The 19,712-nt window shown below is 46.7% G+C and overlaps 1 protein-coding gene across 1 annotated transcript in view; it reads left to right on the top strand.

Moving 5' to 3' along the window:
• The first annotated feature begins 11,216 nt into the window (after window positions 1–11,216).
• Window positions 11,217–19,712, top strand: part of SMS (spermine synthase) — a 45,951-nt gene continuing 37,455 nt past the window's right edge. The window contains exon 1 of the mRNA XM_038757203.1: window positions 11,217–11,334. Coding sequence (XP_038613131.1) covers window positions 11,250–11,334 — 85 coding nt within the window. The 5' untranslated portion in view covers window positions 11,217–11,249. The remainder of the gene's footprint in view (window positions 11,335–19,712) is intronic.

Here is a 19,712-nt window from a genome sequence, read left to right as displayed (position 1 = left end):
GAGACAGAGAACAATATATGATATATGATACAATATAATATAATACAGTATAATAGAACGGTAAGAATGAGAGAAAGAATGAGGATAAATGTGATATGATATAATATAATACAGTATAATAGAACCGTAAGAATGAGAGAAGGGATGAAGAAGCCCAAGAACGGATCCTTCTGCTTCAGGCATGGTATAACATAACATAATATGATACGATATGATACGATATGCTGTAATACTGTATAATAGAATCGATCAATCAATCGTATTTATTGAGCGCTTACTATGTGCAGAGCGCTGTACTAAGCGCTTGGGAAGTACAAGTTGGCAACATGTAGAGACGGTCCCTACCCAACAGTGGGCTCACAGTCTAGAAGGGGGAGACAGAGAACAAAACCAAACATATTAACAAAATAAAATAAATAGAATAGATATGGACAAGTAAAATAGAGTAATAAATATGTACATACATATATACAGGTGCTGTGGGGAAGTGAAGGAGGTAAGACGGGCGGAGGAGTTAAGACGTGGTAAACACTTAATACTGTCATTATTAATATTGTTATTATTATGACCTAAGATTTATAGACAGAACGGCGAGTTCACTAGGCTGTGAATCCTCTTGTGGTTTATAGACATAGCTTAGATGGGAACAAAATCTGTTCGATCAGTAGTTATTGAGCAAGTACTGTGTGCAGAGCACTGTACTAAACATCTGGGAGAGTTCTATATCTATTCTATTGGATAGAAGATACGGTCCCTAGCTAACACCCCAGTGCGGAAGATACAAAATAATTTACCGATTGAAGAGGACAAAATACGTAGGTCTTGCATATTTATATGCACTACTGCAATAGGCATATTAATTCTCCCACTATTTCCCCTATCCCTAGTCAGTCAGTCGTATTTATTGAGCACTTTCTGTGTGCAGAGCACTGTACTAAGCGCTTGGGAGAGTACGATCCAACAGTAAACCGAAACATTCCCTGCCCACAACGAGCTATGTTATCATCTGCCTCCCCGTCTCCTTACAGGGAAGGAGCATGTCGACCATCTGGGCCATACTGTATTTTCCTAAGTGTTCAGCGCAGTGCCTGAACATGGTAAACGCTAAATAAATACCAATGTGGTTTTTTTAATGGTATTTTTAAGCGCTTACTATGTGTCAAGCACTGTTGTAAGCGCTGGGGTAGATACAAGGTACTACAGCCCCTGTCCCACTTGGGGTTCACAGTGTAAGTAGTGGGGAGAACGGTTATCGAATCAATGAGGGAACTGAGGCCCAGAGAATAATAATAATAATAATAATGATGGCATTTGTTAAGTGCTTACTACGTGCAAAGCACTGTTCTAAGCACTGGGGAGGATCCAAGGTGATCAGATTGTCCCACGTGGGGCTCACGGTCTTCATCCCCATTTTCCAGATGAGGGAACTGAGACCCAGAGAAGTTAATAATAATAATAATAATAATAATAATAATAATAATAATAATAATGTTGGTATTTGTTAAGCGTTTACTATGTGCAAAGCACTGTTCTAAGCGCTGGGGTAGGTACAAGGTAATCAGGTTGTCCCACGAGGGGCTCACGGTCTTCATCCCCATTTTCCAGATGAGGGAACTGAGACCCAGAGAAGTGAAGTGACTTGCCCAAAGTCACACAGCTAAGTGGCGGAGAAGTGAAATGACTTGTCCAAGATCACACGGCAGGCAAGCGGCGGAGCCGGGATTCGAACCCAGGTCCCCCGACTCCCAGGGCTGAGCTGTAGCCGTAATGCCGCACAGTTCCCCCCACCTTGATCGCTTGATGTGGAGTGTGTGCTTAAAAAGTAGGGTACACAACAGAAGTGCTTTGTGGGGGGTTTTGACACTTAAACGGATAGCTGGCACTTGATTCCTGAGGTAATAATCGCCAGGATAATAATAATAATAATAATAATAATAATAATAATAATGTTGGTATTTGTTAAGCGCTTACTATGTGCAAAGCACTGTTCTAAGCCCTGGGGAGGTTGCAAGGTGATCTGGCGATTAAAAAAAAAAATTAACCCGGGAAGACTTTCACGGAGAGATGAGATTTCAGAAAGGCTTTGAAGATGGGGTGACCTGTGATTTAGAGTCCATCATCATTGGTGGCATTTGTTGAGCACTTACTATTTGTACATATTTATTACTCTATTTATTTATTTATTTTACTTGTACCTATCTATTCTATTTATTTTATTTTGTTAGTATGTTTGGTTTTGTTCTTTGTCTCCCCCTTCTAGACTGTGAGCCCACTGTTGGGTAGGGACTGTCTCTATATGTTGCCAGCTTGTACTTCCCAAGCGCTTAGTACAGTGCTCTGCACACAGTAAGCGCTCAATAAATATGACTGATTGATTGATTGATTTGCAGAGCACTGGACTAAGCACTTGGGAAAGTACAACTGTTACTTCATTTCTCTGCGCCTCAGTTTCCTCATCTGTAAAACTTCTGCTTTGTGGCATTGCTTAAGAGTGTGCGTCATTACATCCCCGAACCCTTTATTCTGCTCTCCCTCCTACTGGGTTCAAATCCTGGCTCCGCCACTTGTCCGCTGTGTGACTTTGGGCAAGTCACTTCACTTCTCTGTGCCTCAGTTCCTTCATCTGTAAAATGGGGGTGAAGACTGTGAGCCCCCCGTGGGACAACCTGATCACCTTGTACCCTCCCCAGCGCTTAGAACAGTGCTTTGCACATAGTAAGTGCATAATCAATGCCATCATTATCGTTATTATTATTATTAATTAGGCTGTGAGCCCCATGTGGGACAGGGGCTGTGTCCAACCTAATTAACCTGTATCTACCCCAGCGCTTAGAACAGTGTTTGAAACATAGTAAGCACTTAACACTAAGTGCTCAATAAATACAATTGATTGATTGATTAACAAATACCGTAAACAAAAAAATACAACAGAATTGGCATATGTGTTCCCTGCCCACAAACAGCTTACAGTCTATAAATGAGTCCAATAATAATAATAATAATGGTATTTGTTAAGCGCTTACTATGTGCCAGGCTGTGTAATAAATGGCGGGATGGACACAAGCCAGTCGGGTTCGATACAGTCCCTGTCATCATCATCATCATCATCAATCGCATTTATTGAGCGCTTACTGTGTGCAGAGCACTGTACTAAGCGCTTGGGAAGTACAAATTGGCAACGTATAGAGACAGTCCCTACCCAACAGTGGGCTCACAGTCTAAAAGGGGGAGACAGAGAACAAAACCAAACACACTAACAAAATAAAATAGAATAGATATGTACAAGTAAAATAAATAAATAAATAGAGTAATAAATATGTACAAACATATATACATATATACTGTCCCACGTGGGGCTCACAGTCTAAAAGGGGGAGACAGAGAACAAAACTAAACACACTAACAAAATAAAATAAATAGAATAGATATGTACAAGTAAAATAAATAAATAAATAGAGTAATAAATATGTACAAACATATATACATATATACTGTCCCACATGGGGCTCACAGTCTAAAAGGGGGAGACAGAGAACAAAACCAAACACACTAACAAAATAAAATAAATAGAATAGATATGTACAAGTAAAATAAATAAATAAATAGAGTAATAAATATATACAAACATATATACATATATACTGTCCCACGTGGGGCTCACAGTCTAAAAGGGGGAGACAGAGAACAAAACCAAACACACTAACAAAATAAAATAAATAGAATAGATAGGTACAAGTAAAATAAATAAATAAATAGAGTAATAAATATGTACAAACATATATACATATATACTGTCCCACGTGGGGCTCACAGTCTAAAAGGGGGAGACAGAGAACAAAGCCAAACACACTAACAAAATAAAATAAATAGAATAGATAGGTACAAGTAAAATAAATAAATAAATAGAGTAATAAATATGTACAAACATAGATACATATATACTGTCCCACGTGGGGCTCACAGTCTAAAAGGGGGAGACAGAGAACAAAACCAAACACACTAACAAAATAAAATAAATAGAATAGATAGGTACAAGTAAAATAAATAAATAAATAGAGTAATAAATATGTACAAACATATATACATATATACTGTCCCACGTGGGGCTCACAGTCTAAAAGGGGGAGACAGAGAACAAAACCAAGCACACTAACAAAATAAAATAAATAGAATAGATAGGTACAAGTAAAATAAATAAATAAATAGAGTAATAAATATGTACAAACATATATACATATATACTGTCCCACGTGGGGCTCACAGTCTAAAAGGGGGAGACAGAGAACAAAACCAAACACACTAACAAAATAAAATAAATAGAATAGATAGGTACAAGTAAAATAAATAAATAGAGTAATAAATATGTACAAACATAGATACATATATACTGTCCCACGTGGGGCTCACAGTCTAAAAGGGGGAGACAGAGAACGAAACCAAACACACTAACAAAATAAAATAAATAGAATAGATATGTACAAGTAAAATAAATAGAGTAATAAATATGTACAAACATGTATACATATATACTGTCCCACGTGGGGCTCACAGTCTAAAAGGGGGAGACAGAGAACAAAACCAAACACACTAACAAAATAAAATAAATAGAATAGATATGTACAAGTAAAATAAATAAATAAATAGAGTAATAAATATGTACAAACATATATACATATATACTGTCCCACGTGGGGCTCACAGTCTAAAAGGGGGAGACAGAGAACAAAACCAAGCACACTAACAAAATAAAATAAATAGAATAGATATGTACAAGTAAAATAAATAGAGTAATAAATATGTACAAACATATATACATATATACTGTCCCACGTGGGGCTCACAGTCTAAAAGGGGGAGACAGAGAACAAAACCAAACACACTAACAAAATAAAATAAATAGAATAGATATGTACAAGTAAAATAAATAGAGTAATAAATATGTACAAACATATATACTGTCCCACGTGGGGCTCACGGTCTTGATCCCCATTTGACAGTTGAGGTAACTGAGGCCCAGAGCAGTGAAGCGGCTTGCCCAGGGTCACACGGCAGACAAGTGGCGGCGCCTGGATTAGAACCCAGGTCCTTCTGGCTCCCGTGATGGGGCTCTACCCACTACGCCACGCTGTCTCAATCAATCAATCAATCAATCGTATTTATTGAGCGCTTACTATGGGCAGAGCACTGTACTAAGCTGTCTCTTCAGTCCAGCGAAGGTAGGTTGATTTCTGCAAGCGTGACTGTTCTTTTGCCAGGCTTTTCCTTGAAGGAAAAAGTCCATGGCCGTCAGACATCGTTTTACAGGAAAACACCCCGCTGAATCAACGCGTTCATACATGCAACACATCAAGCAGTGCCTAAAATAACAGGGAGGCTTAATTAAGGGATGACTCGTTAGTTCCTGGACCCCCTGGCTTAATTTAAAGGATGTTTGAGGTGCCGCATCAATGAGCAGAAACAAGATTGATGGTTCCAGGGAGTAGCGGAAGTCCGGTCAAAAGGTGACGGGAAACAAATCAATCAATCAATCGTATTTATTGAGCACCTACTGTGTGCAGAGCACTGTACTAAGCGCTTGGGAAGTACAAATTGGCAACATATAGAGACAGTCCCTACCCAACAGTGGGCTCACAGTCTAAAACTCTATTTATTTATTTATTTTACTTGTACATTTCTATCCTACTTACTTTATTTTGTTGGTATGTTTGGTTCTGTTCTCTGTCTCCCCCTTTTAGACTGTGAGCCCACTGTTGGGGAGGGACTGTCTCTATGTGATGCCAATTTGTACTTCCCAAGCGCTTAGTACAGTGCTCTGCACATAGTAAGCGCTCAATAAATACGATTGATTGATTGATTGATTGATTGATAAAAGGGGGAGACAGAGAACAAAACCAAACATACTAACAAAATAAAATAAATAGAATAGATATGGACAAGTAAAATAAAGAAATAAATAGAGTAATAAATAGGTACAAACATATATACAGGTGCTGTGGGGAAGGGAAGGAGGTAAGATGGGGGGGATGGAGAGGGGGACGAGGGGAAGAGGAAGGAAGGGGCTCAGTCTGGGAAGGCCTCCTGAATGGAGGCCTTGAATAGGATTGAATGAATGAATGAATACGATTGAATGAATGAACTTTTGGAAATGCAAATGTTCATTCATTCAATTCATTCAATCGTATTTATTGAGCGCTTACTGTGTGCAGAGCACACAGATCAAAACAAAGATCAAAGAACAAAGATCGGCAAATATCCAGAATTTCGGGACGAGGTTGGGTCCTGGAGTGTCTCACCACTACAGAAGCAGCGGCCTTGGAGTCGGAAGGTCATGGGTTCTAATCCCGGCTCCGCCCTGGGCAAGTCGTTTCCCTCCTCTGGGCCTCAGTTACCTCATCTGTAAAACGGGAATTGAGACCGTGAGCGCCGTGTGGGACAGGACCTGATTCACCTGTATCTACCCCTAGGCGTAGTAGACTGCCTAGTACATAGGGAAACAGCATGGAATAGTGGAGTGCCTAGTACATAGTAAGGGAAACAGCATGGAATAGTGGATAAAGCACAGGCCTGGGAATCAGAAGGTCATGGGTTCTAATCTAGGCTCCGCCACTTAATGAGAATAAAAATAATAATAAATATGGTATTTGTTAAGCGCTTACTATGTGCCAAGCACTGTTCTAAGCACTGGTGTAGATACGAGGCAATCAGGTTGTCCCACGTGGGGCTCACGGTCTCGGCATAGCTCAGTGGAAAGAGCCCGGGCTTTGGAGTCAGAGGTCATGGGTTCAAATCCTGGCTGCACCAATTGTCAGCTGTGTGACTTTGGGCAAGTCACTTAATAATAATAATAATAATGGCATTTATTAAGCGCTTACTCTGTGGAAAGCACTGTTCTAAGCGCTAGGGAGGTTACAAGGTGATCAGGTTGTCCCACGGGGGGCTCACAGTCTTCATCCCCATTTTGCAGATAAGGTAACTGAGGCCCAGGGAAGTGACTTGCCCAAGCTGACAAGTGGCGGAGCCAGGATTTGAACCCATGACCTCTGATTCCAAAGCCTGTGCCCTTTCCACTGAGCCATGCTGCTTCTCTGGGCCTCAGTTCCCTCATCTGTAAAATGGGAATTAAGACTGTGAGTCCCTCCATGGGACAACCTGATTACCTTGTAACCTCCCCAGCGCTTAGAACGGAGCTTTGCACATAGTAAGTGCTTAATAAATGCCATTATTATTATCATTAATCCCCATTTTACAGGTGAGGGAACTGAGGCCCAGAGAAGTCAAGCGGCTTGCCCAAGGTCACAAAGCAGACAAGTGGCAGAGCCGGGATTAGAACCCACGTCCTCTTGACTCCCAAGCCCGGGCCGTTGCCCCTAAGCCACGCTGCTTCTCTTGTCTGCTGTGTGGCCTTGGACACGCCACTTCACCTCTCTGGGCCTCAGTTCCCTCATCTGTAAAATGGGGGTTAAGACGGTGAGCCCTCTGGGAGTGCAGGGACTATGTCCAACTCAATTTGCTTGTATCCACCCCAGCGCTTAGTACAGTGCCTGGCACATAGTTAACAAATACCATAATAATTATTATTATTATTAGCAAATACCACGATTATCATCATTATTATTGCAAGCTTCTGCTTTTGGCATTGTTTAAGAGGGTGCGTCGTTATGTCTTGGAATCCTTCACTCTACTTGCCTGCCTCAAATGTGTCCCCTTTGACCACAAAAAATGCTTTTTTTGGTGTCCTGCCCTTTCTGTCCAAGTGAGCTGTGTGCCTTGACTATAGCCTTAAGGCCGGTAAACTTTCTCTGTTCTTCCATTTTAGTCGTTGGGGTTATTATAATTTTATTTGTTCAGCGCTTTCTATGTTTCCAGCCACTGTTCTAAGCCCCGTGGTAGATACACGTTCGTCGGGTTGGACACAGCTCCTGCCTCACACAGGGCTCACGGTCTAAGTAGGAGGGAGAACGGGTATTGAGCCCTCCTTTTACAGTTGAGGAAACTGAGGCACAGAGAAACCGCTTGCAGGCAAGAGGGGGAATGGGGATTAATAATAGTAATAATGATGGCATTTATTAAGCGCTTACTACGTGCAAATCACCGTTCTAAGCGCTGGGGAGTTTACAAGGTGACCGGGTTGTCCCACGCGGGGCTCACAGTCGTAATCCCCATTTTGCAGATGAGGGAACTGAGGCTCAGAGAAGTGAAGTGACTTGCCCAAAGCCACACAGCTGACAAGTGGCAGAGCCGGGATTAGAACCACGCTCATTTGGCAGAAGCTGCGTGTGGCTTTCAGTTTCAACGGAGGCAGGGATTCTGCCGCCTTAATAATAATGATGGCATTTGTTAAGCGCTTACTATGTGCAGAGCACATCGCCTTGATTTTTGGCCCAGCTGTACTCTCTAAGTGCTTAGTACAGTGTTCTGCACGCAGTAAGCGCTCAATAAATACGATTAAATGAATGAATTGCTCTCATCCGGTGCGATGGAGCCTTTTAGACTGTGAGCCCACTGTTGGGTAGGGATTGTCTCTATATGTTGCCAACTTGTACTTCCCAAGAGCTTAGGACAGTGCTCTGCACACAGTAAGCGCTCAATAAATACGATTGATGATGATGATGGAGTCCAGGACCCTGCCCGCTGTGGGCGATTAATAAATACTATTGATCGATCCTGGGTTGCCCACTATAGTTGCTTTAGAGGTTTACAATTGAGGAGTGGAGTCTGATGCTCCATGGATCTGCCCCCCGCCCCCCGAAAATAATAATGGCATTTATTAAGTGCTTACTATGTGCAAAGCACTGTTCTAAGCGCTGGGCTACATGGCCTTTTGTCTGTGAAGTGCCTTGAGTGGGGATTCCCATTTGGGACATGGACTGTGTCCAACCTGATTAGCTTGGATCTACTCCAGTCCTTAGACCAGTGCTTGGCACATAGTGAGCGCTTAACAAGTCCCGTAGTTATAATTCAATCAATCGTATTTACTGAGCGCTTACTGGGTGCAGAGCACTGTACTAAGCGCTTGGGAAGTACAAGCTGGCAACAATATATAATTATTATTCTCATGTATCCTCTTGGATCTATATACCTTTTTGGACACTTGGTATTCACCCCTCCCTCAGCTCCACAGCACTTAGGTTCATACCTGCCATTTATTTGTTTAATTAATCCACCGATCGTATTTATAGAGCGCTTACTGCCTGCAGAGCACTATACTGAGTGCTTGGGCGAGGGTGATAGAACAAGAGTCGGTTGACATGTTCCCTGTCTGCGAGGAGTTGACAGTCTAGAGAGGGAAATAGACATTAATATGAATTAAATCAACTGCAGATATGGACAGAAGTGGAGCAGCGTGGTTCGGTGGAAAGAGCCCGGGCTTTGGAGTCAGAAGTCATGGGTTCAAATCCCGGCTCCACCACCTGTCGTCTGTGTGACTTTGGGCAAGTCATTTCACTTCTCTGTGCCTCAGTGATGTCATCCGTAAAATGAGGATTAAGACTGTGAGCCCCATGTGGGACAACCTGATCACCTTCTAACCTCCCCAGCACTTAGAACAGTGCTTTGCATATAGTAAGTGCCTAATGAATGCCATCATCATTATTATTATTATTATTGTTATAAGTGCCATGGGGCTGAGGGATGAATACATGGTGCAAATCCCACCTCTTCCTCCCAGCCCACCCCCATTTCTCCCCGCAGCACTACCCCCCAAGTCCCCCCCTGCAGCTCCTCCGCCATGCCCCTCCCTCCATCCCCTTCCCCCCAGATCTTCCCCACAGCCCCTTCCCCCAGACCCTCCCCCCCTAGATCCTCCCTGCAGCCCCTTACCCTAGCCCCTTCCCCCAGATCCTCCCTGCAGCCCCTTCCCCCAGATCCTCCCTGCAGCCCCTTCCCCCTGATCTTTCCTGCAGCCCCCTCCCCCAGATCTTCCTTGCAGCCCCTTCCACCCAGATCCTCCCTGCAGCCCCTTCCCCCCCAGATCCTCCCTGCAGCCCCTTCCCCCCAAATCTTCCCTGCAGCCCCTTCCCCCAGATCCTCCCTGCAGCCCCTTCCCCCCAAATCTTCCCTGCAGCCCCTGCCCCCCAAATCTTCCCTGCAGCCCCTTCTCCCAGATCCTCCCTGCAGCCGCTTCTCCTGATCCTCCCTGCAGCCCCTGCCCCCCAAATCTTCCCTGCAGCCCCTTCCCCCCAAATCTTCCCTGCAGCCCCTTCTCCCAGATCCTCCCTGCAGCCCCTTCTCCCTGATCCTCCCTGCAGCCCCTGCCCCCCAAATCTTCCCTGCAGCCCCTTCCCCCCAAATCTTCCCTGCAGCCCCTTCTCCCCAAATCTTCCCTGCAGCCCCTTCTCCCTGATCCTCCCTGCAGCCCCTGCCCCCCAAATCTTCCCTGCAGCCCCTTCCCCCCAAATCTTCCCTGCAGCCCCTTCTCCCAGATCCTCCCTGCAGCCCCTTCTCCCTGATCCTCCCTGCAGCCCCTTCCCCCCAAATCTTCCCTGCAGCCCCTTCCCCCCAAATCTTCCCTGCAGCCCCTTCTCCCCAAATCTTCCCTGCAGCCCCTTCTCCCTGATCCTCCCTGCAGCCCCTTCCCCCCAAATCTTCCCTGCAGCCCCTTCTCCCAGATCCTCCCTGCAGCCCCTTCTCCCTGATCCTCCCTGCAGCCCCTGCCCCCCACATCTTCCCTGCAGCCCCTTCCCCCCAAATCTTCCCTGCAGCCCCTTCTCCCAGATCCTCCCTGCAGCCCCTTCCCCCCAAATCTTCCCTGCAGCCCCTTCCCCCAGATCCTCACTGCAGCCCCTTCCCCCCAAATCTTCCCTGCAGCCCCTTCTCCCAGATCCTCCCTACAGCCCCTTCCCCCCAAATCTTCCCTGCAGCCCCTTCTCCCAGATCCTCCCCGCAGCCCCTTCCCCCCAGCTCTCCCCAGCAGGCCCTTCCCCCGCAGATCGTGCCTGCAGCCCCTTCTCCCAGTCCCTTTCCCCTAAGCCCCTCCCCCCGATCCTCCGTGCATTCCCCCTCCCCTCCCCTCCCCTCCCCGCCCGTGCTGTCGGTGGGTCGGAGGGTCGGTGGGAGGACCCGGGAGCCCAGCCGGGCGACCCCCAGGCCCAGCCCCAACAGCAGCAGCAGCAGCAGCAGCAGCAGCAGCAGCAGGCCCAGCCCCAGGACCGGGCCCGGGAGGAGGAGGAGGAGAAGGAGGAGGGAGGAGGAGGAGGAGGAGGAAGGGCGGGCTGATCCAGGCATGGCCCAGGGCCCTGCTCGTCTTCACCATGGCAGCCCCGGCCCCACCGCCCCCGGACACCCCCGTCGCCGCCGCCCACCTCCGCACCCTCGACTTCCAGCTGGCCGCCACAGGTAACCGGCCCCCCACCCCCGGGGAGACCCCCCCCAGCCCCCCGGGACCACGCACACACACACCCCCCGCCCCATCGCTCTTGGGGGGCTGCAAGGGAATGGATTGCAAGGACTGGGCTGCAAAGGGGTGGATTGCAAAGGGGTGGGCTGCGGGGGGGTATTGTAAGAGGTGGGCTGCAAAAGGGTGGGCTGCAAGGAGGTTGTTTGCAAGGGGTGGGCTGCAAAGGGGTGGATTGCAAAGGGGTGGGCTGCCAGGAGGTTGTTTGCAAAGGGTGGGCTACAAGGGGGTGGATTGCAATGAGTGGGCTGCAAGGAGGTGGGTTGCAATGGGTGGGCTGCATAGGGGTAGGTTGCAATGGGTGGGCTGCAAAGGGGTGGATTGCAAGGAAGTGGTTTGCAGGGGTGGGTTACAACGGGTGGGCTGCAAAGGGGTGGGCTACAAGGGGGTGGATTGCAATGGGTGGGCTGCAAAGGGGTGGATTGCAATGAAATGGTTTGCACGGGGTGGGTTGCAATGGGTGGGCTGGGGCCTGTCCTCGTGCCCCGTCCTTGCCGGTTAGGGTGGTCGCCCCGCCCCCACCCCGGACCCTCGTGCTCGGCTCGGGCCTAGGCCTTGGAGACCCCCAAAACCCAGGGGACCCCCGCCCTCTTGCTTTCCCCCTTCCCAGACCCCCCACCACTTAAGCCCAGACCCGTAATTTCCTGTTTTTCTCCTTATATTAACGTCTTCCTCCCGCTCCCCTCCCCTGGCAGCGCGTCGTGGGCAGGGAACGTGCCTGCTTATTGTTACATTGTCCTCACCCGAGCGCTTAGTACAGTGCTGTACACACAGTAAGCGCCCAATAAGTAGGACTGACCGGCTCGGTCCCTTGGAAGCGTGCAAGGGTCCGCTTGGTTGCCACTGTTTTTTTGCTTCGGGCCTGTAGTTGATGCCCTTTAAAAAAAATGCAGTTTATGAAGCGTTTTATTACGTGCCAGGCACTGTACTAAGCGCCGGGGTGGATCCAAGGCAATCGGGTTGGACACAGTCCCCGTCCCACTTGGGGCCCCCAGGCCTGTTGTAGAGGAGGGAACCGAGGACCAGAGAGATGCAGTGACTCGCCCAAGGTCACCCAGCAGCCAAGGGGCGGAGGCGGGATTTGAACCCAGGTCTTACTGAATCCCAGGCCCGGGTTTCTGCGTGTTTTGTGCTCGTGGTTGTTGCTTCCGCTAATTTGGGGCCCTTGTTTGGTGCTTTTCGTGTGTTCAGTGGGTGGCCTTCCGCCCCTTTCAGCCTTCCGCTTCTTTCACGCTGTGGTTTCTTTGCTTCTTTTGGGATTTTTCTGGGTCCTTCCGCCTGATTTGGGATTTGGCTCGGCCCTTCCACTTGGCTCGGGATCTTGGGGGGTGCTTCTGCTTGCTTTGAGGATTTTCCTGGGTGTCCCTGTTGGTTTGGGTATTTTGCTGGGTCCTTCTGGTTCTGGGGTTTTGCTGGGAGCTTCTGCTGGTTTTAGGATTTTCCTAGGTGCCCGTGCTGCTTTGGGAATTTTCCTGGGTGCTTCTGGTTTGGGGATTTTGTTGGGTACTTCTTCTGGTTTGGGGATTTTGCTGGGTGATTCTGGTATGGGTATTTTGCAGGGTGCTTCTTGTTTGGGGATTTTGCTGGGTGCTTCTGGTTCTGGGATTTTGCTGGGTGCGTCTGCTGGTTTTAGGATTTTCCTAGGTGCTCGTGCTGCTTTGGGAATTTTCCTGGGTGCTTCTGGTTTGGACATTTGTACAGTGCTCTGCACACAGTAAGCGCTCAATAGATACGATCGATTGATTGATTTTCCTGGGTGCTTCTGGTTTTAGGATTCTCCTGGGTGCTTCTGCTGGTTTTAGGATTTTCCTAGGTGCTCCTGCTCGTTGGGGAATTTTCCTGGGTGCTTCTGGTTTGGGGATTTTGCCGGGTGCTCCTGCTGGTTGGGGGATTTTCCTGGGTGCTTCTGATTTGGGGAGTTTGCTGGGTACTTCTTCTGGTTTGGGGATTGTTCCTACTACTTCTGCTGCCTTTGGGAAGGGGACATAGACCAGATCAATCCTGGGGTCAGATGGGGAGAGAGAGGGAGGCAGCATGGCCTAGTGGATAGAGCCAGAGCTTGGGAGGCAGAAGGACTTGGCTTCTCATCCGGGCCCAGCCCCTTGTCTGCTGTGTGACCTTGGGCAAGACACTTCACTTCTCCTCAGTTCCCTCATCTGGAAAATGGGGATGAAGACCGTGAGCCTCATGTGGGGCAGGGACTGCATCTGACCCAATTAGCTTGTATCTACCCCAGTGCTTAGGATAGTACCTGGCACATAGTAAGCATTAACAAATACAATCATTATTATTTTGGGAAAGGGAAAGGGAAGGAGAGACAAGGGGAGAGGAAGAGGGAGGAGGAGGAAAAAGGGGGTGAGGGAGAGAAAAAAGGGGAGAAAGGGGAAGAGAGTTTAGCAAGCACTGTTGAACAGGCCTAATGCTTGCTGTTTCCAACTGGTGCCGTAATGGAGGCAGGGCGAGGGGGCTGGGGGAACGGGGAGGAGGGGGACTCATCTGGTTTCCAACCTCTTCCCTTGGGCCCCGGGGTTTCCGCTGGACAGACGGACGGATGCACCCCGGGCCCCCACCCCTTCTTTCCCCCCCTTCCGCCTTCATTGTGCTTCCTGAAGAATGCACATCCATCCATCCATCCATCCATCCATCCATCCATCCATCCTATGTAAAGAGCGCTTATTAGGCGCAGAGCAGCGGGCGAAACGCTGGGGAAAGCACGATGCAATAGAATGAGCACCCTCAGTCCCTGACCATAATGAGCTGACCGTCCAGAGGGGCAGGCAGACGTTAATGTGAATAAAGAAATCATTTCTAATATTCTCTGCCCTTCCCGGCAACTGGTATTTTTATTTCTCCCATAGGCCATGCTAACAGAAACTTCTACTCGGGTGTAATAATTGGGGCATTTACTTGCGGGTTTACGTGACAGTTGGGTACGTTCCCAAAGAGAAGCTGAACCCCCCACAGAATGGGTTTGGAGTTTCTTTGGTGAGACACAGTGGAGGGTTTGTGGGAAAGTGGAAAAAAAAATAGGCCAGGTTTCTACACTGGTTCGTGATAAATTCCCCGATTTGTTAGATGCCAAATAACCTTGAAGGCATGGTTACAGAATGATTTCTCTGCCGTGTGGCCTTGGGTTGGACTTTGAAAAATAAAGCTCTTCGAAGCCCTTCTGAGATCACATCTTCTGTAGGGTTTTTTTTTCTTTTTTTCTAAATGGTATTTGTTAAGCACTTCCAGTATGTCAGGAACTGTAGTGATCACTGGGGTAGATAGAAGATAATCAGGTTGGACCCAATCCAAGTCCCTCATGGGGGCTCACAGCTTTAATTCCATTTTGTAGGTGAGGTGACAGACACAGAGAAGTGACTTTTCCCAAGGTCACAGAGCAAAGTCGCGGAGCCGGAATTTGAACCCCAGCCTTCTGACTCTCACGCCCACGCCCTTTCCACTAGGACACACTGCTTTTCCTGAGCAATCGCTAATCCTCTCATTTTGTAGCCTCAAACTCAGTCATATTTACCTGTATATGTGTATATATGTTTGTACATATTTTTTACTCTATTTATTTATTTATTTATTTTATTTGTACATATCTATTCTATTTATTTTATTTTGTTAGTATGTTTGGTTTTGTTCTCTGTCTCCCCCTTTTAGACTGTGAGCCCACTGTTGGGTAGGGACTGTCTCTGTATGTTGCCAATTTGTACTTCCCAAGCGCTTAGTACAGTGCTCTGCACATAGTAAGCGCTCAATAAATACAATTGATGATGATGATGATATTTACCGGGTGCTTATTGATGTGCCGAGCACTGTACTAAGTGCTTGGGAGAGTACAATATAGCAGACACATTCCCTGCCCATAACGGACGTACAGTCTAGAGGGGGAGACAGACATTAATGTAAGTAAGGCAGATATAGACATTAGACATTCGTCTAGACTGTGAGCCCACTGTTGGGTAGGGACCGTCTCTATATGTTGCCAACTTGGACTTCCCAAGCGCTTAGTGCAGTGCTCTGCACACAGTAAGCGCTCAATAAATACGATTGATTGACGATTGATTGATAGTGCTGTGGGGCTGGGAGGGGGATGAATAAAGGGAGCAAGTAAGGGAATGGGAGAAGCAGCGTGGTTTATTAGAGAAGCAACATGGCTTAGTGAAAAGAGCATGGGCTTGGGAGTGAGAGGACGCAGGTTCGAATCCCGGCCCTGCCGCTTGTCTGCTCTGTGACCTTGGGCGAGCCACTTCACTTCTCTGGGCCTCAGCTACCCCCTAAAATGGGGATTAAGACTGTGAGCCCCACGTGGGACAACCTGATGACCGTGTATCTACTCCAGCGCTTACAACAGTGCCTGGCACATATTAAGCACTTACCAAAATACCATACTTCTTATTATTAGAAGAGGAAAGGAGGGCTTAGTCAGGGAAGGCCTCTTGGAGGAGATGGCTTCAATAAGTCTTTGGAGGGGCTGGGGGGAGTAATTGTCCCTGTCACTTCAACTCTATGGAGCCAGTTAAATTACCTCGGGGCCCACAGTTATGTACATGTCTTATATCACTCTCCCATCTATGACTTGCATCTGTCTACGTTGCTACACTGTTAATTCCTCGAGAGTTGGGATTATCAATCAATCAATCGTATTTATTGAGTCCTTACTGTGTGCAGAGCACTGTACTAAGCGCTTGGTATATCACTCTCCCATCTATGACTCGCATCTGTCTACGTTGCTACACTGTTAATTCCTCGAGAGTTGGGACTATTAATCAATCAGTCAATCAATCGTATCTATTGAGCGCTTACTGTGTGCAGAGCACTGTACTAAGCGTTTGGGAAGTACAAGTTGGCAACAGATTATGTCTTCTAACTCTTTTGTACCCCCCCAAGCACTCAGTACAGTCCTCCGCATACTGGCTCAGTGGAAAGAGCACGGGCTTGGGAGTCAGAGGTCATGGGTTCAAATCCCAGCTCTGCCACTTGTCAGCTGTGTGACTTTGGGCAAGTCACTTAACTTCTCTGTGCGTCAGTTACCTCATCTGTAAAATGGGGATGAAGACCGTGAGCCCCACGTGGGACAACCTGATCAGCTTGTATCCCCCCAGCGCTTAGAACAGTGCTTTGCACATAGTAAGCACTTAATACATGCCGTCATTATTATTATTAATTATAAATTCCTGTTTGGGTTAAGGCCTTGGACCACAGGCCAGATATAAACGTACCCTAAGCTTACCATTTTCCAGATCTGCAATCTCCCCTAGTTGCAGGAGCAAAACTTCCAAGCAGAAAATCACTTAGGCGATTGGAAAAGGAGGTGATGAAATGGTCAGGTCTAAAGGTGGAGAATGTTTTGAAAGATCTCCGTGATTTACCGAAAAAATAACGCCAAGGCAAACACAGATAAGGTGAAGAGCCGTTTCAGGCGAGGTGTGTATGGGTGTGTGAAGGATGAAATCAAAGGTTTCTGAGGGGTAATCCACGCTAGAGAGGACTGTGATTAAAAAAAAAAATACAGAAGGTCAGCATGGTGGAAGTGAAGTTGAATAAATGAAAGTGGTAGTGAGGTATTTACCTGCAAAATAGAAAGGAGACCTCATCTTTACGCACAAGGAGATCACAGAGGGGAGGCAGACAAAAATATTTACCGTTAGAACAATCAAATGGGATATACATTCAAACAGAAATGTACACAAGTGCAGAGGGTGGATGGAAAGACACCTAGAAGAGGTAGAAGTGGACTGGTGAGGTTGTCCAGTTCAGGGTGTTGGAGATTTTGTGAAGCAGGTGGAATTTTGGCCAGGGCTTTGAACATGGACAAGAACTGTGGCCTGACAAATTCAGTTTCAGAAAGTTTCAGACCTGGGAAATGGCTGAATAAGGTCAAGGTTGAGGGAAACACATTGAATTCAGAACTGATGGTTGCCTTCTCTGAGTGAGTGATAAACACTAATAATAATTGAGGTATTTGTTAAAGGGCTTGTTATATGCCAGGCGCTTTTCTAAGCCCTGAGGTAGATAGAAAATCATCGGGTTGGGCACAGTCCTTGTCCTCCATGGGGCTCACACTCTTATTTGACGGATGAGGTCACTGAGGCCCAGAGAAGTGAAGTGACTTGCCCAAGGTCACAGCAGACAAGTGGCAGAGCTGGGATTAAAACTCAGGTCAAGATCAGTGATTTGAGGGAAACATATTGGTCTCAGAATTGACGGTCAATCAATCAATCGTATTTATTGAGCGCTTACTGTGTGCAGAGCACTGTACTAAGCGTTTGGGAAGTACAAGTTGGCAACATCTAGAGACAGTCCCTACCCAACAGTGGGCTCACAGTCTAAAAGGGGAAGACAGAGAACAAAACCAAACATACTAACAAAATAAAATAAATAGAATAGATATGTACAAGTAAAATAAAGAAATAAGGCGCTTACAGTCTAGAGGGGGATCGAGACATTAATACAAATAAATGAATCATGGAGATGTACATAAGTGCTGTGGGGCTGAGGGTGGAGTGAATAGCACATACTTAAATAATAATAATGGCATTTGTTAAGCACTTACTATGTGTGAGGCACTGTACTAACCAATTGCGTAGGTACAAGCAAATCGGGTTAGTCACAGTCCCTGTCCCATGTGGGACAGAGAAGCATCTTGGCTCAGTGGAAAGAGCCCGGGCTTTGGAGTCAGAGGTCATGGTTTCGAATCCTGACTCCACCATACGTCTGCTGTGTGACCTTGGGCAAGTCACTCAACTTCTCTGAGCCTCAGTTCCCTCATCTGTGAGTAATAAATAATAGTTATAGTAATAATTGTGGCATTTAAGCACTTTCTACATGCCAGGCACTGTTCTAAGAGCTGAGGTAGATAGACCGTAACCGGGTTGGACACAGTCCCTGTCCCCCATTGGGTTCGCAGTCTTAATTACCATTTTCCAGATGAGGGAACTGAGGCCCAGAGAAGTGAAGTGACTTGTCCAAGGTCACACAGCAGACAAGTGGCGGAGCTGGGATTAGAACCCAGGTCCTTCTGACTTTCAGGCTCTATCCACTAGGCCATGCTGTGTTTAAGGAATGCATTTTATCAATCCATCAATCACATCTATTGGCTCTCAAGCGCTTAGTACAATGCTCTGCACACAGTAAGCGCTCAATAAATACAATTGATTGATTGATCTATTGGCTCTCAGAGCACCTGTATATAGAGCCTTATACTTAAATTCTTTGAACCTGGAACCTACACCCCCCCTCCTTCCAGTGCTTAAAGCAGTGCCTGGCACATAGTAAGTGCTTAACAAATACCATTAAAAAAAGGGAAATGAATAAATACAATTGAATGGGAAGGCCAAGCCGGGCAGAAGTGGGCTTGGGAGAAGCAGGAGGACAATACGAGGAAAGAAAAGAAAGTGGATTAAGAGCAGATTCCAAGACTGTTTATGGCAGATGATAAAACCAAACCGTCCAGGACCCAAATTGAGGAAATGCAGCTGACCTTCCAGAAACCCGGGAATGGAAAATCGCATGCCTAGAGAGGTGGAAGGGAGACGCTTCTCTGCAGAAATATGTATACATATATATTATGAATCATATTTATTGAGCCCTTACTGTGGGCAAAACACGGTACTAAGTGCTTGGGAGAGTGCAATATAACATCAAACACATTCCCTGCCCACGATGAGCTCACAGTATATATGTTTTTGTTAAATGGTATTTTTTAAACGCTTACTATGTGCCAGGCACAGTACTAAGAGCTGGGGGTAGAGTCAAGCTAGTCTGATTGCTTTGAATCTCTCCCAGAATTTAGCACAGTGCCTGCGTGGTACCTAGTTAGGACATTATTGTTGTTATTATTACTATTATTAGTAGTAACAGTATTTGTTAAGGGCTTAATAGGTGCCAGGCACTGTAGTAAGCGCTGGGGTAGGTATAAGCGAATTGGTTTAGACACTGTTCCTGGTCCACATGGGATTCACAGTCTTAATCCCATTTTACAGATTGAGACTGTGAGCCCCTCTTGGGACAGGAACTATGTCAAACCCGATTTGTTTATATCAGCCCCACTGGTCAGTACAGTGCTTGGCACATAGTAAGTGCTTAATTAGTAATAAGCTAATCAGGTCAGACACGGTCCTTAGGCTTGCAGCCTAAGTAGGAGGGGGTAGGTTTTAATCCCCGTTTTACAGATGAGGAAACTGAGGCACAGAGAAGCAAAGCGACTTGCCCTAGGCTACACGGCGAGCCGGGGATAGAACCCAGGTCCTTCAGACTCGCAGGTCTGTGCTCTGTCCATTAAGCCACTTGCCCACGGTCACACAGCAAGCAAGTGGCGGTGTCA

This window comes from Tachyglossus aculeatus, chromosome 15 (genome assembly GCF_015852505.1).
Source record: "Tachyglossus aculeatus isolate mTacAcu1 chromosome 15, mTacAcu1.pri, whole genome shotgun sequence".
Lineage (NCBI taxonomy): Eukaryota > Metazoa > Chordata > Mammalia > Monotremata > Tachyglossidae > Tachyglossus > Tachyglossus aculeatus.
This window is presented reverse-complemented; position numbering and strand designations above follow the sequence as displayed.